The sequence below is a fragment of the Globicephala melas genome, chromosome 10, assembly GCF_963455315.2.
Source record: "Globicephala melas chromosome 10, mGloMel1.2, whole genome shotgun sequence".
In the NCBI taxonomy this organism is placed as follows: domain Eukaryota; kingdom Metazoa; phylum Chordata; class Mammalia; order Artiodactyla; family Delphinidae; genus Globicephala; species Globicephala melas.
In genome coordinates this window covers 78,067,975-78,094,390 of record NC_083323.1, presented here as the reverse complement: position 1 = coordinate 78,094,390, position 26,416 = coordinate 78,067,975, and the positions used below count along the sequence as shown (strand labels likewise).

General features: G+C 40.0%; 1 protein-coding gene across 4 annotated transcripts in view; it reads right to left on the bottom strand.

Annotated features, from left to right (window-relative positions):
- The window catches only part of TMTC1 (transmembrane O-mannosyltransferase targeting cadherins 1), a 263,380-nt gene that overhangs the window by 212,527 nt on the left and 24,437 nt on the right, over positions 1–26,416 (bottom strand). For 3 of the 4 annotated variants that reach the window (XM_030830461.2, XM_060306111.1, XM_060306113.1), the window contains exons 3-5: positions 24,736–24,809; positions 21,443–21,619; positions 17,260–17,466 (exon numbers count right to left, since the gene is read on the bottom strand). In XM_030830461.2, the coding sequence (XP_030686321.1) occupies positions 17,260–17,466; positions 21,443–21,619; positions 24,736–24,809 (458 nt within the window). The remainder of the gene's footprint in view (positions 1–17,259; positions 17,467–21,442; positions 21,620–24,735; positions 24,810–26,416) is intronic. The other variant, XM_060306112.1, reaches the window with a different exon arrangement.

Here is a 26,416-nt window from a genome sequence, read left to right as displayed (position 1 = left end):
TATCCAGACATTCTAGATATTCTTCAGGCTTATTACAGACTATGAGTTAAGGAGATCAAGACAAGGTGAAACCTGGAGCTTCTTATGGGTATATAGATCTTCTAATTCATTTTCTGTGTGGAAATTGACTGTATGATCAGATTAACCAGAGGCTGAAGCATAATTTAGGTGGAATAGATACGGTCATAAAAAATATCCTGTACACACAGAACACAGGACAGTCATTGCCCCTGAGGAGACAGTGAAGGGAATGTGACCAAAGGCAATGTTAAGGCAGACTTCAACTCTACAAATACAGCTTCATTCCTTAGGGAAAGCCAAGAAAGGACCAGAAATAAATATGACCATACATAGTATGAATGTTTGTTATATTATTTTTTTATAGTCACCTGAATATTTTAAGTTTCTCAGACCAAAAATAGGGAAAAAAGAAAAGCAACCTTACTTAAATGGCCTTTCCTAAAAAATAAAAATAAAAAACTAGTGACCTAAAAAAATGACATGATGGTTTATATAGAAAAATAAAAGAATTGGTAAAAAAACTCCTAAAACTAATAGCAATTGTAGCAAGGTTGCAGGATACAAGAGTAATATACAAAAGTCAAATGCTTTCCTATATACCAGTAATGAACAAGTGGAATTTTAAATTAGAAACACAGTACCATTTGCATTAGCATCCAAAACAATTAAATACTTTGGTATAAATCTAATGAAATATGTACAAGAGTTATATGAGGAAAACTACAAAGCTCTGATGAATGAATTTAAAGAACTAAATAAATGGAGAGACAGCCCATGTTAATGGACAGGAAGTCTCAATATTGGCAAAATTTCATTTGTTCCCAAATTTATCTATAGATTCAATGCAATCCAATCTAAATCCCAGCAAGTTATATTGGGGAGACTGACAAACTGATCCTAAAGTTTATATGGAGAGGCAAAAGACCTGGAAGAGCCAACTCAATACTAAAGGAGAAGAATAAAGCTGGAGGACTGACACTACCCAACTTCAGGACTTACTTTGAAGCTACAATAGTCAAGACAGTGTGGTACTAATTTAAAAAAATTAGATAGATAGATCAATGGAACGGAATAAAGAGCTCAGAAATAGACCCACCTAAATATAGTCAACTGATCTTTCACAAAAGAGCCAAGGCAATACAATGGAGCAAATATAATCTTTGCAAAAAATGGTATTGGAACAACTAGGTATCTGCATGCAAAAAAAATGAATCTAAACATAGATACTACACCCTTAACAGAAACTAACTCAAAGGGATCACAGACTTAAGTGTAAAACACAAAACTATAAAACTTCCAGAAGACAACATAGGATAAAACCTAGATTATGGCAATTGGTTACAGTGATGACTTTTTAGATAAAATACCAAAGGCACAATTCATGTAAGAAATAATAGATAAACTGGACTTCATTAAAATTAAAAACTTCTGCCCTGTAAAAAATAATGTCAAGAAAATGAGAAAACAAGCCACAGACTGGAAGAAAAATATCTGCAAAAGATGTACGTGATAGAAGATTGTTACCCAAAATATACAAAGAACTCTTAAAACTCAACAATTAGAAAATGACCCAATTTAAAAATTGGTCAACGACCTTAACAGAGACCTCACCAAAAAAATATACACAAATGTCAAATAAGCTTATGAAAAGATGCTCCACAGCATATGTTATGAGGAATATGAAAATAAAAACAACAGTGAGATACCACCTACTACAGTGGTCAAAATTCAAAACACTGACAACACCAAATGCTGATGGAGGTTGTGGAGCAACAGGAATTCTCATTCATTGCTAGGGGTAACGCATAATGGTACAGCCACTTTGGAAAACAGTTTGGTGATTTCTTACAAAACTAAACATGATCTTACCATATGATCCACCAATTGAACTCCTTGGTATTCATCCAAAGGAGTTAAAAACTTATGTCCACACAAAAACCTGCACACAGATATTACAGCAGCTTTATTCATAACTGCCAAAACTTGAAAGCAACCAAGTAGGTGAATGGATAAATAAACTGTGGTATATCCGGACAACAGAATAGCATTCAGCACTAAAAAGAAATGAGCTATCAAACCATGAAAAAAATGGAGCAAACTTAAATGCATATTACTAGGTGAAAGAAGCTAATCTGAAAAGGCTACATACTATATGATTCCAACTATGTGATGTTCTAGAAAAGGTAAAACTGTGGAGACAATAAAAAGATGAATGATTGCCAGGGGCTGGGGAGGGGAGAAGAATTAATAGGTGGAGCACAGAGGATTTTTAGGGCACTGAAAATACTGTGTATGACACTATAATGATGGATACATGTCATTATACATTTATTCAAACCTCACAGAATTTACAACACCAAGAATGAACCTGACATAAACTATGACTGTGAGTGATACAATGTGTCAATGTAGGCTCATCCTTGGCAACAAAGGAACCATTCTGGTGAGTGATATTATAAACTATGACTGTGAGTGATACAATGTGTCAATGTAGGCTCATCCTTGGCAACAAAGGAACCATTCTGGTGAGTAATATTGATAATGGGGAGACTATATATGTATGGAGGCAGGGGGTAAATGAGAAATCTCTGTATCTTACTCTCAACTTTGCTGTGAACTTAAAACTGCTCTAAAAATAAAGTTGAAAATTTAAAAAAATACAAATAATGACTTACTAGTGTACCACCATGCTTTCACAGCTACTCATTAACTTTGAAAAGTCCCAATCAAAAGTCCATAATGGGGACTTCCCTGGTGGTGCAGTGGTTAAGAATTTGCCTGCCAATGCAGGGGACACAGGTTTAAGTCCTGGTCCGGGAAGATCCCACATGCCACAGAGCAACTAAGCCCGTGTGTCACAACCACTGAGCCTGTGCTCTAGAGCCTGCGAGCCATGACTACTGAGCCCACGTGCCACAACTACTGAAGCAGCCCGCGTGCCTAGAGCCCATGTTCTGCAACAAGAGAAGCCACCATAATGAGAAGCCCGCGCACCGCAACAAAGAGTAGACCCCACTCGCTACAACTAGAGAAAGCCCGCGCGCAGTAACGAAGACCCGACGCTGCCAAAAATAAATAAATTTATTTAAAAAAAGAAGTCCAGGGCTCCCCTGGTGGCGCAGTGGTTGGGAGTCCGCCTGCCGATGCAGGGGACACGGGTTCATGCCCCCGGTCTGGGAAGATCCCACATGCCCCGGAACGGCTGGGCCCGTGAGCCATGGCCGCTGAGCCTGCGCGTCCAGAGCCTGTGCTCCGCAACGGGAGAGGCCACGGCAGTGAGAGGCCCGCGTACCGCAAAAAAAATAAAAATAAAAATAAAAAAAGAAGTCCATAATGCAATACTACCACACACACACACACACACACACACACATACACACACACACAGTCCTTCTTTCATAATCTCATACATAAAGAAGTTTCACCGCAGAGCAGCACAACTATCCAACAGAAAACTCTGCAGATACAATAATTAAGGGCCCAGGATTGCATCTACCATTGAACCACTAGCTCACTATCACTTTAGAGAGCTTCTGATGGTATTTAATGTCTGCTTACAGATGAAATGTGACACATCCCACCCAGCATTTCATGTTAAGGTGAAGAATGTCCATATAAAGAGCGCTGAGCTGGGTGCTCTAAACAGAAAAACTCCCTTATTTCCAGGGTGTTGATGACATGGATGAGAGCCAAGCAGAGCATCAACACCCAACATGCAAAATGGGATAAAGCCACTCTGGCTCCAGGAGATACAGAGAAAAGAGAAGCAGATTAATGCTCCCAGGACACTTCTGCTTTCCCCAGAAGAGTCCTTTCTAGAAGTTTCTCATAAATCCTTGCAGGAAACACTGTAAAGGGCTTGACCTCTCCAGCCTGGGGCAGCCTACACAGTAGAATCAGATGCGTGTGGATTCAATTCTACATCTTCTACTTAATACTTGTACAATTCTGTGCAAATTATGCAAGCTCCCTTGAGCCTTGCCTTTCACATATGAAATGTGGTGAGAAGACGTAATTCCCAAGGACACAGTGACAGTTCAGGTTTATCAGGTTGATCCAGGTTTTATCTCCTGGCTTGTAATAGGCGTTCCATATTGGCTCCCTGTTCCTCCCAGTGGGAAAGAGGTAATGAATAATTAAGCCAAACTCTCAAGACATTGAGACAGACAGCTTATCTCCCCCAGGCCAAACTGTCGAAAGACTGGACATCCTCACATTAGCGCACCATCTATAAGTGCAATTGATTGCTTGTGTTGTGCCCAGCTCGGTGCTAAACTTTCCATACTTCCTGCCATTTATAATAATTGTTACTAATTATCCCTATTTTATACATATGGCAATCACTTAATCCAAGTTCATACTGCTACTAAAATAGAAATCGCAGATGTAAATCCACTATTTGTAACTCTAGGATATACGCACCCTGAGCACACCATTGTTCCATCATTATTAAAGGTAAAACAAGGAAGGAAACTCTAGAATCACTTTTGGAGAAAACTGCATCCACACAGGGCTTCGAGTTAGCACACTATTTTCCTTATATGAAAACTAAACTCTGTTTCTTACACTCAAGCTCTGAGACTAAGAGTCTGACATACAGACTTGGTCAGAATTTACCTCTGCCAAAGTGAATTCTTGACAGCTAACAGCTGTAGTCTGATGCTGAGCTGTGCTTGCTACATCACTTCTGAAAATGCAGTCAACATTAGGTGGCAGAGCTTCCAATCGATCATGCCAGAAAAAAGATACTTATCTTGCATCTGCTCATTTTCTTTGCCAAGTAGAAAAGCAATTATCTGCACCAATATAAAATATAACTGCCTGGGCATAATACACATAAGAAGAAGAGATGATTTTAATCAGAAACTGGAAGTCAAAATTATAAACTTACCGTACTGAATGTATAATAGAAAGGGATTAGTACCTCCGTGAAGTTTCTATTAATTTCTGCTCTTTGGAGGAAGATCATAAATGGAAAAGGCTTAAATCAACTAAGGTGTGGGTAAATAGCATAGCTTCACCCTATCATGGGCAAACGTACTCTTAGGTCACCTATCCATTTTTCTTAAATATGAGAATTCTACCAAAATTACAAAAATGTGTAAAGAAAATTTTATATGATACAATCTTAAACGACAAAGAGAAGATACTGAGCTTTCACAAATATGCAGGATTCATTTACGGTAAAAACTCAGAACTACTGCTTTTTATTCTCAAAAGTGTAATCATTAATAGCAAGTGGTTTGAATTTTTAAATCTTCACTCTTTTTTTTTTTTTTTTTAAATCTTCACCCTTCAATAAGATGTGCCATCTGGCTTTATGATCAGAGTTTTCTTACCTATAAATCTAAAAAAAAAGAGATGAGCCTGCTTTGCACTTGTTGCCCTCCTTACAGGAGTCAGGCCCTTGGCATCTCTCCCAAGTTCCTCCATGACGGGGCTCCTGCCTACCTTCCTAGCCTTGTCTCCACTACTCATGTCCTGTGCTGCCTGTAGTTACACACACACACACACACACACACACACACACACACGCACACTTTGCAGGTTCAGGCCTCTGTGTCCTCCCTCCTGCTGTGCTTTATACATAGAAGACAGCCCTCCTTCCCTTTAGTTCATCTTCTCAGCTGTTAAGACTCAGTTTATGCCAAACCTCCCAGGCTGGCTGAGGTATCCTATCCTGTGAATCCCACAATTCAGGGTACACACATTGATCATCACACTTGCCACCCTCAGTAAGATTATCTTTTTCTCTGTATGACTTCCCCACTGGGGTGTAAACTTATCCATGCTGGCCCAATCAGAATCTCTGTTTTTGAGAATCTGGAGTCAGAACACATTAATTCCAGTCCATCTTTAACAGAGAACTGAACTGAGAGGTTACATGAAGCTAGGACTGAGGCAGCCCTGCAACTCACCAAATTAAGAAAAGTCAGTCTTTAAGAAGAGGAGGAAAGGACAACAACATGGATTTTAAAAAGCAAAAGAGAGACCATGAACCCTCCAAAATGTAAAACAGAAATGTTTTGAGTTTGCCAGTTCCTGTGTCCAGAAATCAGGTTCAATACCCTGACTGGGGTGCCATTAGAGTCCAGTGTACCTTTCTAACGAAAACTTCAATTTTTCTTAAACAAGTTCTTTAAAAATTTTGTTCTTTGTAAGCAAATGATCCCTATGACATCTGTATATAGTGTTTAATAAATGTTTATTAACCAAATGAATCAACAAACTGTCTCTGAAGAGTCAACAGGTATCAGTTTGCAAATGCACAGCTTTGATGACCTCTATGATGGTTGAGGGCGAAATATGTGTAAACTTTAACCTTTTTTGCTATTGATATTTCTCATCAATACATTTGACTGAAGTTCCAAAGACTTAAGTAGTCAAGAATTCAAGATGGAAAAGGAAAACAAAAATAGCCGAATGCACACCAGTGAAATCTCCTCCACAGTCTGCTTAGTCACTCACTTAGCCCATTATCGTATCTCACTTCAGGGCCAGCCTCTGACTCTCATACAACTTGGAACTACATGCACGCCGATGGAGTGCAGTGACTAAAAGAGAAAAGGAAAAGTGACAGCATCGTTTCATAAGAGTTTGGCCAATAGTCAGAGAGAGTGCCAAATGACCTGAGACCACCTGTCTCACTTGTGTCGTTTCACAGATAAGAAAAACAAACATCCAGGGAAGTAAAATAACTGGCCCAAGGAGCAGAGCAAATCAGAATCAGAGCAGAACTCAGCTTCCCCCCAACCAGGCCATGGCTCCTTACACTACCGTGCGTTTCTTTACGTCCAGCCCAACCTGGGAAACCGCTCTTCTCTTTCAAAGGATTCAGCAATTCTACAATGTTCAGATTTTTCAAAAACAGCAATGAGGACAATGATACAAGTTTTATTGTTCAAGACATGTACTCAGTCGTCAACTATTGATATCATCACACATGTATTTTCTGCTTAAAAATATCTGGAGATTGGTACCCAATCTTGACTTATCTTAATGGTTTACCTATCCGTTGTGGCTATAAATTATGTGCCATAAGGAAGAGAGAAACAAAGAACACTCCTACAGTGTTGGTGGGAATGTAAATTGGAACAGCCACTACGGAGAACAGTATGGAGGTTCCTTAAAAACTGAAAATAGAGCTGCTATATGATCCTGCAACCCCACTCCTGGGCATGTATCTGGAGAAAACCATAATTTGAAAAGATACATGCACCCCAGTGTTCATTGCAGCACTATTTACAATAGCCAAGATATGGAAGCAATTCATCTATTGACAGATGAATGGTTAAAGAAGATGTAATAGATTTATACAATGGAATATTATGCAGCCATAAAAAAGAAAGAAATATTGCCACTTGCAGCAATATGGATGGATGTAGAAGTTATCATACTAAGTGAAGTAAGCCAGAGAGAGAAAGACAAATATCATATGATATCGCTTACATGTGTAATCTAAAAAAAGAAATGAGACAAATGAACTTCATATACATAACAGAAATAGACCCACAGACATAGAAAAAAAACTTATGGCTACCAAAGAGGAAAAGGGCAGAGAGGGATAAATTAGGAGTTTGGGATTAACAGATACACACTACTATATATAAAATAGATAACCAAAAAGGACCTACTGTATAGAACAGGGAGCTAAACTTAATATTTTATAATAGCCTACAAGGGAAAAGAATCTGAAAAAATAGATATATATGTATATATAACTGAATCACTTTTCTGTACACCTGAAACTAACACAACATTGTAAATCAACTATACTTCAATTTAAAAATTTTTTAATTAAAAAATTTAAAGAAGAGAGAAACAACCTGTATTGAGGATACACATACAGTCTCTTCCTGACTCCACATGAAAACTAAAAGTGCAGTTTTATAATTAAATAACCAACCTTTTAAATCAAAATTTTTTCATCATAAATGCAGTATGGATCATAATTCCTTTCATAAAGTGATATTCCTTTCACAAAGAAAAATTACTTAAGGGAACCAAAGGTAAAGTACAAAAAGAAATCTAGGATAAAGACTTAACTGTCAGGAAATAGAAGCTCTACCACTTGAAAACTGAAACACATTGGTTGGTTATTCATTAAGAACTGAGGGCATGTCTAGCTCTTAACATTAAGACACAAACATTCCTTCCCTCCATCCAACTCTGGCTGGTTGTTTGCATGTGTTTTTTTTTTTTTTTCTGAATTATGATATAATTAATTGCCTTCATCCCCTAAAAACCCATACTATGTTCTCTTTACCAATCCTTTTGGAGGTTAAGTCATTAAAAGCAAATCTTTAATGCCAGGTTCCTCACGGAGACTGCTGCTTAGGGTGATTTCAAAATCAATATGTATTTTCTAGATTATATATAAAGTAGTAAAGAGCATGGTTTGAATAATGTGAATAGCATTAATAATTCATAAATCTACAACATGAAACACACCTTCCTATATGGCTATAAGGTCATCAATCTAAAAAGTTAGTAAATTGTCTTTATTATTTGATTTTCAACCTAATGGTTTGTTTATTAAAGTGATGCTTTATTCAATAGTAATTCTAAATACATCAAAAAATTTTAATTAAAAAAAGTCCACTGCTAGTCTCAGCAACTAAGAATAACTTTACACATGCAACTTATAATGAGGATGGTATCCATCAGGTAAGGATAAGTGTTGGGGCTTCCCTGGTGGCGCAGTGGTTAAGAATCCTGCAGGGGACAGACACAGGTTCGAGCCCTGGTCCGGGCAGATCCCACATGCCGTGGAGCAACTAAGCCCGTGTGCCACAACTACTGAGCCTGCACGCTAGAGCCCACAAGCCACAACTACTGACCCCACGTGCTACAACTACTAAAGCCCGCACGCCTAGAGCCCATGCTCTGCAACAAGAGAAGCCACTATGATGAGAAGCCCACGCACCACAACAAAGAGTAGCCCCCGCTCACCGCAACTAGAGAAAGCCCACGCGCAGCAATAAAGACTCAATGCAGCCAAAAATAAATGAATAAAATAAATAAATTTATATAAAAAAAGAAGTGTTAACACAGGCATTCTGTTTTCCTGCTAAACGTCGATGAAATCCATCTTTGCTACAAGAATGTTTCTTTCTTTTACAGTCATTTTCCTCTAAAATACTGTAAGCTTATAAAAAGAGAGAAAATAAGTAAATATCATAAACAAATCAAATCAAGACTATACCACTTTCATAAATACAGCAAAGGAAAAGTGACCACTATAAAAAGATTTCTAAACAGTAATTCTTCCACACTGTCTTTGGCATAAAATAAGCATGCTGGTAGGGATATAGCCCTACCATTTATGAAAAGCCACAACTAATAGCCATGTTAAGCTCTTTTCATGTATTCACTCATTTGTTCCTCACAATAAGCTCATAGAGCACCCGTTTCTGTACTTTTTCAAGCATTTACATTTTTAACATTGTCACATTTAATCTAGAAAACATAGTAGCAGTTCAAAACATGTGGCAGACAATTTTCAGAGCAACAAACTGGAAATCCCACCAAATTATCTGAAACCATATTGCCTAGTGTAGAATAATGTTCCCATGAAAGAATTATTTATGTATCCCCTGAGTGTTTACAATGTTAAGATGAACTGATACTGCTTTTACTGCAATCACTCCACAACCTCTCAGCAGGCTACATTAAAAAAGATAAATTAAAAAAAAAAATTAGCTGGATGACAGCAGCTTTAACTAAAAGAGCAAAGAAATTGGCAGCGGACTCCCTACAACACCCTAAGGGCCCTACCTGTGTTCTGCAAAAGTAGGGAAAGATGTTTGGTGTCCTTGAAGTCACCCAGGCTCTAACCTGCACAGGACAGAGGTTGAGTATCCAATGGTGACTGATGAGCTGATAGGAAACCATGAGGCCTGGCATCCTCTTCTAAGAGCCTACTGTGGCAGTGACAAAATTGAATGCCAACCAGAAATGCCTACATTCTGATAATTTTCTCTTTCAACATATGTCCCCATGAATCCAATTGGAAAGCAGATGCCTAAGCTTGATAGCTCTACACTGAGCAAGGAAAGAACTTATCATCCACTGACTGAAATTCACAGGGGATAGAATATTGCCAAGAGCCGGTACCCAGTCAAGATTAAGCAGAATGAACCAGGGGCTGTCAGCAGTTAGGAACTCTACCAACTGCTATCCATAAATTAAAAGGAATTTTGCTTCTTAGCACGTGATTTATTTGGAAGAGGTTTTTAGTGCTAAGTTCTGAACGAAGCCAAGAAACACTTTACTGAAATGATCCATTTTAGTGCTGAGTTCAGTTCAAGAAGCAAAGCAGATTTCAATAAGCTTTCAGGCAAACTCATCAAAGTAATACCTGCTTTACCATATACTCTGGGTCTGGTTCAGATGGAATAACATCACTCTCAACTAATGGTTAGGAAGTAGTGACAGAAAAAACTCTCTTTTAATTCTCTATCCACATAAGAGAATACCTCTCTGGTAAGTTCCATGTTTAAGAAAAGCTACTTTAAAAGAACTTGAGGGCTTCCCTGGTGGCGCAGTGGTTGAGAGTCCGTCTACCGATGCAGGAGACGCGGGTTCGTGCCCCGGTCCGGGAAGATCCCACATGCCGTGGAGTGGCTGGGCCCGTGAGCCATGGCCGCTGAGCCTGCGCGTCCGGAGCCTGTGCTCCACAACGGGAGAGGCCACAACAGTGAGAGGCCCACGTACCACAAAAAAAAAAAAAAAAGAACTTGAGAGCCCATCTTGGGTAAATCAACCCACCAAAGAACGTTAAAGGCAGATTAATGATGCTATCCCAATAAACACAGTTCAAAATTAAGAAGCCTGATAACACTAACTGACAGTTCTTTTGGAAAATTACTTTTTTATTTAAGTTTTTAAAAATAAATTTCCCACTATTTTCATCCTTCCTATAGCAAAACAGCAGCATTTGTTCACCCTTCCCAGGAAAATGTGTCCTCCATAGGAAGACAGATGCCTGCAGCAATCACCCACCTCCCTTCTCCAGTGCCTTCCCAGCCACTAAGCAAGTCTGCAGTTCAGTCACACCAGGAGGCACTACAGGGTCTTAGTAAAAGCTATGGTCAGTTCAGCATATTAAAAAGAAATTGACAAGCTATGAAAAAGCTCAGGCATGTATGGGCCAAAGGTAACAAGAGAGGATACCCTTTGGATATTGGGTCCAAGTGATAGAATCATGGGTGTAAACAGTGTTTAAGTTGTTTAATAAGAAATAACTTTAACAATAATTATGCTAGTAGGTTTGGTCAGTTGTCTTTATAAAATACAGCCTGAGAGCTACTGCTTTCTTAGCTCCACCACCATCATGTGCCAAAATGTCATAGTGATCTGGCTGCAGCCACCTAAGAACTACACCTGAAGACTGAAGTATTTACACCACTGAAGAAGAGAGAGTATTCCATAGCAAAATGTGGCCCAGCTCATCTTTAAACAAAGCAATGGAAATGAGGAAAAATGATCCGCAGCAATGAAAGAATGTACAAAGTCTCTTTAAAGTAAGACCTTACTCCATACCTACTTCCAGAGGGTGGCTTGTGTTCTTAAGGTGGATTCATCACTGAGCTTTACACTTACATTAAGAGACTTTAAAGTAGGGGAGGGGATTTATTAATATGAACCCACAAACTTCACTTTTAACTGTGGGAGGTATTTTCTGTGTAGATCTCTTAGTTTACTCCACCCCTCTTTCATTTGGTCATTTCATTTTTTTAAAGCAGTAACTGAGTGAGATTGAAAACAGCCCATCTGAGATCAGTCAACCAGAAAGGTGTGTAAAATGGTGGGGGGATAGCCCAATTATTCATCAGTAATTCAGGCTTTCAACAGAGATTTTTTTCCTGTCACCTGAAAATCTCATTTCGCAAACTTACTAAGCTTCTTTCAAAGCTTACATGAGGCTGTTAATAATGATCTGAAACACATTTGCCCTGCTCAGAGGAATTTAATCTACAAAGCATTTCTTACTTTAGGGAAAAAGAATACAATGCAAGGTCTACAGAAGTAAAGCATTAAAACGACACTTGTGAAAGATCAGTGACTCATTCCGCCAGTGAAGGTCAAAATATTTATATGCTTCCTTAAGTCCTCTAAATTTAATTTAATTATCTAACAGTTTCACTTTAGTGCCAACCTGTTCTCTAACCCTAAACCTGTCTTAGTTTCTTGATTTGCATGCCTCCGTGCAAGGTACACAAGAAAAACTTTTAAGACACACTGAAGTGAAAAATATGACCGCTGTCTTACCCACAAAGGTAGGAAACGAGCCCATTTTAGTAAAAATATCATGATCATCATCCAGCTAAGTTCCAGGAGGGCAGAGCTCTGTTTACTTCACTGCCATATATTCCCAGCACCTAAAACATTACTTGGCACATAGGAGGCATTCAGTAAATACTGACAAATGAATGATTCGTGACAGATGCTGCAGAGCAAGAGAAGAGGAAAAGAGCAAGAATTTATTGAGCCAAGAACTGTCTTCAACACCAACCATAATCACTGTCACTTAAATGTGAAATCAATCAAGTCTCTATATGAAAAATGACTACATATAGTTACAGATATAGGCATGAGTTACGAGGATAAGAGTTCAGGCAGAATTCACTGAGTTTTCTAAGGTGAAAGGGAAAATGTGTCCATGCGTGAATGAACTGGATATAATGAAGAGGGTAGGGAGAAGGAAGGTTTACATACAAAACATTTCTCATTGCACATGGAACAACTGAGTAAAAGGTGGTATCAACTGAAATTTCATCTGATTCCAGAGTGTATACCCTACGTCCTAGGTTCTTCATTGTACTGGCTACCCATAAGCCAATCACTAAGTCACATAGAAAAACAGGAAACTAAATAAATGACTTGCAGTAGGGTTTTGGAATTCTCCTGTATTTGGTAACTACAGAAAATGTTTAACCTGATAGTATTTAGTCCAATTTTTTGACAGCCTAATGCCATGCATGCAATGTAAATACATATTAGCAGATAGTTTCAAAGTTCAAGCAAAAAAAATCTCACACAAACTCATCCCTTGCCTGCATACTGCAGGTTCACCAGTTTCAGGATACATCCTGGTGTTTAGAAACTCACACAGGAATAATAATATTCATAATACTAAGCTACTACTAATGATGCTGTGGGCTGCCACACTGGCTACTGTGGGCCAGGCACCTATTTACATGTTTATTATGCAGGCTATAGCTTTGAGTCCTGACAAGCAATCTGAGAGTAAGGTGCCATGATTAGTTCCACCTTTTGGAGATAAGAAAACTGAGGCTCACAGAGATAAAATAACTTGTCTAGGATCAAGTGAAGGAGCCATGATTTAAACACTGTCTGCAGAGATCTTCAGAACTAAAATAACATTGCCTCTTTGAACTTTTATTTTCTTTACCTGATCACCTTCTGACAAAAGGACACACACAGTTTTTTTAAAATAATTTTGATACTAATCAAATTTATAGTCAAATATATGACACCTTTCCTTTCCAAAGAAAGAAAATACATGACAACTTTCCCCTCCAAGAAAGGATAATGGTCTTTCTTGCCCACAAACATGTTAACTTACTAAGACCCCGACCAGTTCCAGTTGTCCTACATACTGCTCTCCAGGCATAATTCTTTCTAAAAACATAATTCTTTCACAGGCTGGTGCTCGGAGTTAAAAAAAAAAAAAAAGCATGTCATTTAATTCAATGTATTAGTACCAACACCCTATATCGAAGTAAGTCAGAAGGTGCCTCATTTGTTGACCCAAGGATGGCTGCAAGAATCTTCTACCCCCGAGAGTTCAACAGGGAAGCCAGCTCCACAGAGCATGAAACAAGTGTCCTGCCTCCTTCCCAAAGCCAAGTCCTCAGCCAGGAAGCTGGACTTCAGAGCATAACAAACAGGCAAAAGCAAAGGATTAGGGGTCAAACAGCCTGAGTTCTAATCCTGTTGTTACCACTTACTAACTATGCAAATGGTTTTTTTTGGTTTTTTTTTTTTTTTGCGGTACTCGGGCCTCTCACTGCTGTGGCCTCTACCGTTGCAGAGCACAGGCTCCGGACGTGTAGGCTCAGCGGCCATGGCTCACAGGCCCAGCCGCTCCGCAGCATGTGGGATCTTCTGGGACCGGGGCACGAACCCGTGTCCCCTGCATCGGCAGGCGGACTCTCAACCACTGCGCCACCGGTGGCCCCTATGCAAACGTTTTAAATGATCGTTTAACTTCTTCCATATCCACCTGATAATGCAAACTCTAAGGTTTACCCTACACGAAAGTTGTGATGGCTGCATGGGATAACATGCGGGAAATGCCAGCCCACCTCCTGGTACATAGTGGATGGATCACAGATATAAAGTTTTCTTCCCCTCCTGAAAGACCTTCTTCACTGGAGTGCTGGAGCTGACTCACACTGGCTTGCTAGAGATGACTATTAAATTTTCAGAAATTTTGCAGGCCAGTTATTAAATACAGCCATTATTGAAAATTAAATTATATAACTATAATAAATCATACGTATGTAAATATATTGTATATATTAATATATATCTTAAAATAATTCTATAAACGTAAATCATGCTAAAAACAAAGGTAATAAGTACTCAAGGCTCATCACTTCCTAATTAGTTTCCTTCATTTTACTGTTATCTACGCTCTTGAGGTTACTACATATATTGTCCATTGAGCAGTGGAAACGCTTCATGATGGTGAGCTATGGCACACCTCTCCCAGCTCCATGTTCAGCAATGTCACATTTGTAGCTTCAAATCAGCTACATGGTAAGAGTATTTACATGGAAATTGGCCAACACCAGTCAGGATTTACTTTCTCTGGAGAGCCAGTTATTAAGCATTTACCAGTGCACCACTGGTATTCATACTTCATCTTATTCCTTTCTGCTCCTGCACCTTCCATCTCTACTCTCTACAAGTTATCTACCTACATACACACACGCATTAAATTTAAAATAAAAATGAAAACAAAAACCTAACACCCCTGGAGTTAACATCCTTTGCCCCATTCCTTCATTACCAAATTTACTGAAAATATTCTATTTATGCTTAATTCCAATACTTTCTTACCACCTACTCATTAATTTATTCATTTCACAAATATTTGAGCAACTACTCTTAGCCAGACACTATGAAAAGAACTGGGAATACAAATGTGATCAGAAGCCGACATGGTCCCTGCCCTGATGGAACTCAGTCACACTGCAGCCTGACCTTTGTCCTTCCTTGAAAGTCTGTAATGTGCAATTAACTCTTGTTTTTTCTCCTCCTCTGCCTTCCTTAAAAAAATTTACAATTTCCCCAAATATTCTGTCTTCTTTTCCTTCATGCCGTGTTATGGAAAAAGTCAAGATATCCTCAAGGTTTTGACTATTTACCTCTCTGCTTTCTTGCTCAGGAATTTCAAGCATCACTGTGATTTTATCCTTTCCCAAACGTATTTTTCCTCTAGCCTTTCCATCTCAGTAACTGACACCACCACGCACCCAACTATTGAAGCCAGAAACACAAACAGCCTTGTTTCCTGCCTTTCCCTCACCCCTCACCCCAAACATCAGCAAGTCCTGTTAGATGTATATCCAAAACTTATCCCAAATCCACCACATCCCTCCACCTCAGTCTCTATCAGCCTCGGCCAAGACCCTTTCTTTTCCCCTCAGTCTGTATGAAAGTCTCCCTGCTTTACTCTTGCCCCTTAATCATCCGCTACAAGAAGCCAGAGTGAACATTCTTAATGTAACCATTTTCCTCCACATTAAACAAACAACAACAACGATAACAAACAGAACCCTCCAAAGTCTCCCTTTTCCACTCAGAATAAAATCCAAACTCACTTCCATGGCCAACACACCCTTCCCCATCTGGGCCTGCCCACCCCCTGAGCTCGCCCCTTCCAAACCCCACTTGCTCGTTTCCCCAAGTCTGGAACCCTGTGCCCAGATCTGAGCAGGGCTAGCTCCTCCACTCATCCAGGAGGATTCTGTGGGCCTTTCCTGACCAACCAACATGGAGTTGTTCCAGCCAGGCCCACCCACCACTCTCCACCACACTGTTCATTCTTTGTTAGTTACTTAGTGTGTGTCCTCCTCTACGGGAAGGGAAGCTACACAGGGGCAAGGACTCTGTCTTCCTTATTCAACAGGACATCCCTGGTGCCTGGAACATGCCAGGCACGTGGTAGACACTCAATAGATCTTTGTTGATGAACAAATAAATGGAGCACGATCCAAAAGACAGGTTTCCGCAGGAATAATCGGAAACAAAGACCCAGAAATGAGGGAGTTTTCTGGGACTGCACAGAAGAATAAGAATAGCAATCTGCTGTTTAACCACTAATCGTATGAGTCAAATTTCCATCTTTATTAAATTCTGACTTGCCCATGGCTTGAGCTATTTTAGAGGCAAGCTAATTTAATGAGTTCTGATAAATCTATGTTAATTTTCATGGCTAGGTCAAAAGATTCAAAAAAAAGAGAGAAAATCCTTTAAAGTTTTTCCTGTACCCTGGGAGATCAGCTCGGTGCTCTGTGACCACCTACAGGGGTGGGATAGGGAGGGTGGGAGGGAGATGCAAAAAGGAGGGGATATGGGGATATACGTATACGTATAGCTGATTCACTTTGTTATAAAGCAGAAACTAACATACCATTTTAAAGCAATTATCCTCCAATAAAGATGTTTTTTTTTTTTTTAAAAAAAAAAAAGATTTTCCTGTACCCTCAAAAACATTTCTGAGAGGCAGTGTCCCCTGGGCTTACTCCCATACTTGTGCTGTAATAAATTCCTATCACACACCAAGAGCAGGGAGAGACAGAGCAGCAGAAGGTAGAGCTATCCTCCCCCAGAAAACTGAGGGGCCTTGCTCTCTGATGCCCAGGGCTCTTCCAACAGGGAAGCAGCAATATGTCTGCATTTCTTAATGGAGGCTTCAGAGCCTCACCCTCTCCTTCCAAATAACAGCAGACAGCAGGGCTTCTACTTGCTTCTTCCAGCTACTCCTTTCTCATCTGCTCTAATATAAGGAAGGAATGGAAAGAAGAGAAGGAAGGAGGCAGGAGGAAGGGAGATGGGGAAGGAAAAAGAAAGAAGGAGGGAAACAAGTGTGGGCGGGTGTCACAAAGAACCCACTCGGTGCTTCACTTCTCTAGCGATTCCCCTGCAACAGGTGATGCAGGATGGTGAAAACACGCAAGGTCAAGGAGCACAGCCCAGTACCTCATCAAGGACCACACAGCTCGAGGAGACACAGGGAATCCACTGCTCTTGGGTTCAGGTGGCAATGGAGTATGGCAGCCACCCCAAGCTCCTTTGTGAGGGAACCGCTGCTGCTTCCCGTTCTCCCGGAGAGGGTGCGCGGGCGGTGCAGTGGGCAGGGAGCTCCCGGGCTGCTGTGGGCTGCACTGATGGACGACCCCATTGCTCCTAATTGTACATGGAATGGAGGGGAAACAAAGTCAGACAGAATGATAAGACCTGCAACAAGGAACAGCAATCCCTTGTCCCATCGCCAAGCCCTGTTCCATGGAAGCAACCGTCCACAAGTCTTTTAGCTCTTCTGTTTCTGGTATTCATCACGATATTTTAAAAATAAGATTAAATTATAATCTTATTACTAATTTTAGAACTTGTCTTATTGAGTTGCTACCATAGAAGATGAGGACTCAGTCCCTTTTACGTGGTCACCAATACGCAAACACACACACACACACACACACACACACACATTCACAACCACCCTCTTCTCACCTTCCACATATATTTCTCTCATAATAAATATAATTTGAATTCTCCTAACTCAGTTGAAGTGATATTCGGGATTTACATTATTATGATCTTGTGAAATGTTTTTCACAGCTGATCCACCCCAATGTATTCTCACATTTTCCTTCATGAATCTTCTGAGATGATATAATTCATAACCACCAGCTGGGCAAAACTTTTAAAGTCTGATACTATCAAGTGATGGGGAGAATGTGGAACAAAGGGGATTCTCATCCACTGCTGCACTCCAGTCATTTCAAAAGCAATGTCTCTTGCTCACAGTGAACAAGTGAAATCACAGTTCACAGTGAGATCAACACAGTGAACGTGGATGCATCTGTGGCCCCAGCAATACTTCTGTGGTTATGCCCCAGGAAGTACGTGCACACAAAGGTTACCTGAAGCATGCTATATAATAGCCAAAAATGTAAAAATAACCTAAATTCAAACTCCGGAAGGATGGATAAATTGTGATAATTAAATACTACACAACAGTTAAAATGAATAAACTATAGCCACATGTATCCACATTGATGGATCTCAAAATCCAACGTTAAATGAAAAGAAAAGCAAGAGACACAATTTATATAAAGTCTGCAAGTATGTAAACAATGCTATTTGATATTCAGTGGTATGTACTTATGACGTAATAACAAGCAAACCGCCCTAGAAATGAAAAATGCCAAATTCAGGATCATGGTTATTTCTAGAGAGAGGGTAGGGACTGGGGTCAGGGAACGTTATCTTCTGCGTGTTGGCAATTATATGCTAATTTTTTAAAAAGAAAAAAAATTAACTTTCAGGAGCTGCTCTTTCACTGAAAATGTTTCTTCCTAAAGGTGATGTCTCAGAAAAGAAATCTAACTCTGTTCGTGTGGTCCAATCTTAAAATTTAGGAATAAATTACTCTTCACGTAGGAGAGGGCTTCCAACACTTGCTTCTGTTGTTTCTTTCCTGTTTCCTGAATCATACAATGAAAAGACCTCAAGAACAACCTAGTACCAAGATGTTTATTCTAAATGAGCAGATAAGAATTTGTGTGTACGTTATTCTGGGAAAAGGGGACACGATTCTGTGAGATTCTGAAAGGGGTCAGGACCCCCCAATACACACAGATCCTCTGAGCTGGTCTCCTGGTACAAATGGGAGCCCAGGATCTGAGATGCAGATGCCCTGGGGGGTCTCCAAATCCCTGTCCTGTGTGCTCCACGGAGGCTCAGGGGTAACCCTGTGGCTCTGGAGTCACACAGACAGAAGTCGCAATAGGGGATGGGTGACTCTGGAGAGGTTACTTTCTATGCCTGCCTGAATGCTCTCCTCTGTAAAATGAGGGTAAAAGTTGTTGTGAGCAATCAGTGACTTCATACCTGTAAAGGGCGTGGCCCAGTGCTTGGCACACGGCCTGCACTCAAGAGATACTGTGATCGACCAGGTCTCCTGTTACCTGCTCTCAGTTCCTTCTCACCACTTTCACCACTGTACTCAGTTACTCGCGTAACTACTTATGTAACGTCTGTCTCCCCCAGTATTGCTCTTTGAGGGAAGGAATCTTAACTGTCTTATTCTTGGCCAGGCACAGAATGAGAATGTGTTAAGTGGGTGGAAAGAATGAATGCCTCCACCTATGCAGAGATGCTGGCGGTTGTGAGAGCTAAAAGTTACTAAAACAAAGAAACCCCACCAACTATGAGCTATGCAACATCCAAGCTACAGATGAGCAGTACTGTTTTTTTCATAGAATAGAACTTCTGGCAGTTTGGTATAATGAAGGTCAAGAACAATTACTAAAGGAATAAAAACGACAATTATTCTCTTTGAAAAAAGCCTAGCTCAACAGTGACCAGATGAAGAAAAAAGGAGTGGGCTGGAGAGACCTCAGACCAGAGGAGATATGACTTCAAAGATGAGCTAAACAAGAATGCTGCCTGCTATCATATTATCAGCCACTGCAGCGGGCCTGGAAGGTGCACCCTGAGGGGAATTCAGGATGGAGAAAAATAGGATACTGACCCTAGAGAGTTGAGATGCACATCAAAGGAACAATTTTAATGAGCCCAGACTCTTGCATCTTCCCATATATAGAAAAGCACTGAAATCATTAACTTGAGATGCCTGATCTTTTGTGATTAGCACTAATCTTTTGAGTTTCGACTATATAGTTGTTTTTTTAAATTTTTCTTCAGCAAAAACTCATACATCCCAGCTCCTCCCTTACCTCTTTGGAACAGTCCCTCAGAGCTATCTGAGAGGCTGCCCTCCCAGGCTGTAGTCCTTAGCAATGTCCCCAAATAAAACATAATTCTCAACCCACAAGTTGTGTGTTTTATTTCAGTCGATATGAGGTTAAAATATCTCTGGACTGAACCAAAGGCAAGGGTCTGCAGGCACTTGCTACATCTTCTGCTGTCAGTAGAGCGAAGCAGAAAGACGATGGGAGGAAGATACAAAGCAGATGCCAGAAGAAAGTGGAAAGCCAGAGGGGTGGATAGGCTGCTCTCTAAATAGTAAGGTCAGCAATGCAATTACTACCACGGGTGGAGAGGATACAGATGAAAGGCATTCTCATATAAGCCTAGGGGAGGTGCTTTGGCTCACAGCTTTCTTGGTTTGAGCTTGGATCAAAATGATAACTGGGCTCCTTCCTTTTACATGCCTCTGAGATTTACAGAGAGCCAACAGAGCACTAAAATCTATTTAAATTATCTCCAAGTACGCCCAGGCAGGAAGGTGATCAGAATCTAATGACTCATCTCAGCTTGTTGCCACTCACTAGCACTGCTCTTATCTTTACGTCAAGAAGCATAAAGATGTAGGGAATGGGCTAAAAAGACAGGATTTTTTTTTTTAAGATAAAATTCTTCATCGGACAAGGCTGGAGAATAAATCAGTGACATTTATTAAAAGTTCAAATGTAAGGGCCTTATAATTAGTGAAAAATAGTGTCTGCATGTCAAATTGTTAGTAATTATGGATTTGACAGAGGAAGAAAATTATAGTATGTACTTGAACTTTTAATATGCCTTAGTCACTCTTATCATCTATAATCCACAGGATAATATGAATGTACCTTAAGTTTTTTAAATGAAAATAGGCTACTAAATAAACTTGTTCTTTAACTTGAATATGACATGTAATTATTCCTGTAGGGTTTAGACTGGCCCTCTGTGGAATTCCAAAAGGCCCCTTCCAAAACTCTTGGGTAAAAGCATCATCCCTAGAGCAAGTAAGCGACTCTAATTTAGCATTTGAAGGCAGAGATTCAAGTCAAGCTGTTAACAGACTGTTACCATTTGTAACTACTCCACTGTGTGAATCAAGATCTCTCAGTAGTATGCAACCAAAACAATCTGGCGATATAAACTTGCAATCAGCAATGATACTTTTCAATTCCAAATTTGGGGCTCACAAAAACTTTATAGTCCTCATGGATTTTCATAAAAGCGTGAAGAGTTTAAACATATATAATGCATTTATCCTAAGGAAATAAGCCTTACGATATGATAGTCTAAGAGGAGGTTACATTTAACAAAATGTTATACCTCTATTTTTTTAATGAGAGTTTGAAAACTATTGATTTAAGCAACTCTTCTCTGCACATCATGGACTGCTTGACAGCAAAACTTTAAAATGACTTACGATTTATCATGATTGTGGGATAAAGAAAAGAGATCATAAACCAAGCACACGCCAAACACCGTGACGCCCGTCTCTTTCACCAGCATAGCGCAGGTCCCCAGACACAGACTGAGCAGCAGGAAGAAGGGAGAAGCCGTGGGAGGGAAACATTCCCCAACACAACACTGGTCCACACTCCTGAAAAACAAGGTTGAGTTGCTTTTACTCTAAGAAGAAATGTGGGTCGCTAAGAAATAACCACCTTTTAAAGATAAGATCTAGCACCAATTTCGTTGTATTCTAAGTAGGTGAGCAAAGATTTCTTGAAGCATGTTCATCACAGTGTTATTTAAAATTTGCAAAGATGGAAAAAAGGAAATGTCCAACAATGCTGAATTTGGTACTTAAATTAAGGCATATATAAATTCTGGTAGGGCTTCCCTGGTGGCGCAGTGGTTGAGGGTCTGCCCGCCGATGCAGGGGACACGGGTTTGCGCTCCGGTCCGGGAGGATCCGCATGCCGCGGAGCGGCTGGGCCCGTGAGCCATGGCCGCTGGGCCTGCGCGTCCAGAGCCTGTGCTCTGCAACGGGAGAGGCCGCAGCAGTGAGAGGCCTGCGTACCGCAAAAAAAAAAAAAATTCTGGTAAATTATGGCATATAACAAAGGAACACTAAAAAGCCATGTAAAATGCTACCACAGAGATGTATTTAGTGACATGGAAAGATGTTTAGGTGAATATATTTTAAGTGAATACAACAGGTTACTAAGCCACATGAATGAACTCTGGAGCCAGGTTCCCTGGGTTCAAATCACAGCTCTGCTGTTAACTAACAGGGTAACATGAGGCAGGTCGGTTGCCTCCCTGTGCCTCAGTTCCCTCATATGTGAAATGGGATCACAGTGTTGTAGGGAAGATTCAGTAAATGACTTATTACATGTTAAGTGTTTATCATTATTATTATTTTTGTGAAGGTATTTTATATGCTTCTGTACAAAGAAATCAGTGGATATATACCAAACACAATCATCATTTCTGTGATGAAAATACACGTTTTAGTCTTTTTCTTTTCTTCTGACTAATCTGTTTTTTTGTTTTTTTGTTTTTTTTTTTATTGAGGTACAGCTGATTTACAATGTTGTATTAGTTTCTAAACTGTAGTTTTAAATTTGTTTTTCATGAGAATGTATTAAGTAAAGCTTTTTTTTTTTTCTCAGCATAATTTCCAGCAGGGATTTTCTAAAACCCTCCAGTTGCTGTAAAGTCTTTTTTCACCTTACAAAACAGAGTCAGCGCCACACCAAGAAATTCCACTGTTCCTTCCGCAGGTGGCACACCAATTTGCTCCTACTCTTTTGAAGGCCAAGATATCTGAAGTGGTGACGTCTTACCCTTATTGTTATGTCTTAGAACAATCACTTAAATTATATGCCAAATTTGTAGGAGACAGGCTTTTTCTCCGAAGCTGGTTTATAGCTTAAAATTACTCAAAGTGCGAATGGCCTGCACAACAGAAAGCTGTAACAGTGTAGCTTATGATCACACAGATGTGGATATGCTGCGGGCCCACTCATGTTCCCAAATTGATCAACACAGAGAAGAAGGCTGAGGATCAAGTTCAAACTCAAAAGCGATTATTAATCTTGTTCTAACACCAGAGCAAATAGGAAACAACTGTTGAATCTGGGTTTATATTTTTAATATTTTCACAACACTCTTTTATATACCTAGCAATGCAGTGGGAGATTACAAAGCCAGGACTAGAAGCCTGGTACTATATTAAGAAGAGACTCTGGTCTTAAAGCAAAACTTCATAAAGCTTAATTCAGTCCATCTTTGACCCAAGCTCTAAACTGGTTTACAACAAGGTTTCTCAGTTTCAGCACTACTGGTATTTTAGGGAAGATGATTCTTTGTTACAAGGGCTGTCCCGCACACTCTAGAATCCTTGGCCTCTACTCACGTGCCAGCTGTACCTCTCCAGTTGTGACAAGCAAAAGTACCTCCAGATATTGCAAATGTCCCCCTGGGGCAAGGTGGGCAAATTTGCCCCCTACTGAGAACCACCGGTTTAGAACAGTGTTCCTTGGAGTCACTGGGTTTTATAAGATTATAGGCCAATGAACTGACCCAGAGATGAAGGTTCACAAATCCTTAACCAGGCATCCCTCTAGGAAGCAGGGCAATGTGGCTCACTGGCCCCCTTTCTCCTGGGCCACCCTCTGAGTCACCTGCCCCCATTACATTCACTTTTTTTTTTAAAATAAACAATGACTACAATGACGTGAGGTGGGAAGTGGAAACAGGGATTTTATTAATTTATTTATTTATTTTTGCTGTGCTGTGTCTTTGTTTCTGTGCGAGGGCTTTCTCTAGCTGCGGCAAGCGGGGGCCACTCTTCATCACGGTGTGCGGGCCTCTCACTATCATGGCCTCTCTTGTTGCGGAGCACAGGCTCCAGACGCGCAGGCTCAATAGTTGTGGCTCACGGGCCTAGCTGCTCCGCGGCATGTGGGATCCTCCCAGACCAGGGCTCGAACCCGTGTCCCCTGCATTAGCAGGCAGATTCTCAACTGCTGCGCCACCAGGGAAGCCCTACCTTCATTTTTTACCCACCCCTTTCCCTATGTGGATATGTCACGACTCAGGTGAGAATCTGATCAAGTTAGGGGGAAAGGGGCAATATAATGGGAAATTGTTTTACTGTTTTTCAGTCTGCCAAAGCAAGAAGCTTCTGTATTTTGATGAAAGGATGTGCAAATTGGAAAATCACAGTTGAGAAATACTACTTTCAATTCAGCCTTGTTGTTTTAAGCTTTGAGCTACTTTAATGAGGATAATAAAGAGGAAAAAAACAAAACAAAATGTAGGACCAAAATGAAAAGGAGAAATTAAACAAATCATAGTTAAATAGAAGAGAGGACTAGACCCAGTATATTTTGGCTCAGAGCTAAGATTTCAAATTCCATTCTCAGTAAGAAACTAGAAGTAAGAGAAATCAAGAAGCAAGAGCTTATCTTCCCAGCACTGGGAGAGCAGTCCTTTTAAAAGGCTATGACATGGTTCAGAATGCGGCTGGAAGAGAGAACAGCCTAGCTTTTGGTAAGGAGACGGTTTCCTATCCCAGGTCTCCAGGAAGCTCACTGGGCATTTCACTGCCAAGAAGCCTCCCTCCTCTCTCAGGCAGGAGCTCAGAGTCAACACACACACACACACACACACACACACACACACACACACACACACACACACCCCAGAAACTCCCAGGGGACAGCATGACTGTAAACAGATAAGGGCATTCTTAGACATACATACCTACTGTAGGAGAGAAAGGCTAACAGAAACAGCAAGCATGCCAACACGTCAGCTCTGCCAACAATTCCGGCCACCTAGAAAGTGTGAAAAAATAAAAACCTCAGAAAACCACTTTCAGAAATGCATTACAGAAATGTTATTTGTTTTCAGAGGAATGAAAGGAATAATAAATTAGAAAACACATTATTCTTTAAATTCTGATATATGACTAACCACTTCTGGTTATATTTAACAATAATTTTAAAGAAGGAGAAAAAGAGGAAGGAAGGGGCAAGATTTTCATGCTTAACTTCATTTTTAACCTTTCTTCTATTGAAGATCAATTCACAGCATCAAAGTATATTCATTTACTGGTTTTTTTCAAAAATATTTTTTTGAGCAATGACTGAGTTCTGGACACTGTGCTAGTCTTTGGGCACCAGAGTGCTAATGGAACAGAGGATGTTTACAGAGCACTAGGAAAAAAATAAGACAAGAATGGGAAGGAGTATGAACTCACCATCACTATGTGTGAGTGTACATGTATGCGTCTATGTGTTTCTTAGCAACATCACCAAAAGGGTCTGAAAGCAAAATACCCCAGTAGCAAAGAGCCATCCTGACACTAACCACAGGCCATTTATCCACTAAAGAGAACATGGGCCCCTTGGAGAAGCAGCTGATTCCAGGGTTGAGACTCAGGAGATACAAGAGCACTTGGATCATCGTCTCACGTCAGAAAGTAAGTGCTCAAAAAATGACAGGTACATGTCAATAGGACACAGAAGCCAGTAACAATGGGCTCCCACTGACCAAATATGCAACAATTTGAACATCATAATAAATAAGGACAGCAATAAATGATAAACCACTGTCAATTACAATATTAAGACAAATATATTAATAACACTGTATATTATATATACTCCTAATATAAATTTTAAGTTACATTTAAAGATATAAATAATATAATAGAAAGACACTGAAGACTGGTGACTGTTCAAAACTTAAGACTAAAAGAGGCTAAAAAGAAACAGTGACTAATGGCCTTGGTTTTAGAAAATAGACAACGAAATTATTAAGGGGTAAAGGAGCATGAATTATTCAACCTACTCTCAAATGCTTCAGAAAGCAAGTAATATTTTTATATATTGAAGGAGAAAGAGTGGAAGGATGATAAAACATCTGCTGCAAAATGTTAAAAATTGGTGACTCTGGATAAAGAGTGTATGGTCACTACATTTTTTAAGCTTGAAATTATTTTTTTATTGTGTTACTTCAGAAAGGGACTGAAATGGAAGAAGGGTGGGGACAGATGGCTATTTATAAATCTTTGTATTATTTCACTACTCCAAACGTGTACATTTCTCTTAATTTTTTGAAATCCAGGAAATAAAACTGTAAAGGAAAAAAACGGGGTATGGTTCAAAGAATGCTTCAAAGAAAAGGTCACACATGAGGAAGAATTCGCAAGGGAAATAAACAGACTTGACATTCAGGCACAGAAAACAGCCTTACCCGAATCACAGAAGACGTGAAGCCCATGGTGTGTTGGAGAATCAATCAACAATTAATAGTGGAAAATAGATTTCTGGGAAATATACCTATAAATCTCTTCATATAATAAGCAAATTTTGCAGTCATAAAGGAGAGGCAATGACACACACATGGAGCTAGACCAGGGGTCCCCAATCCCTGGGCC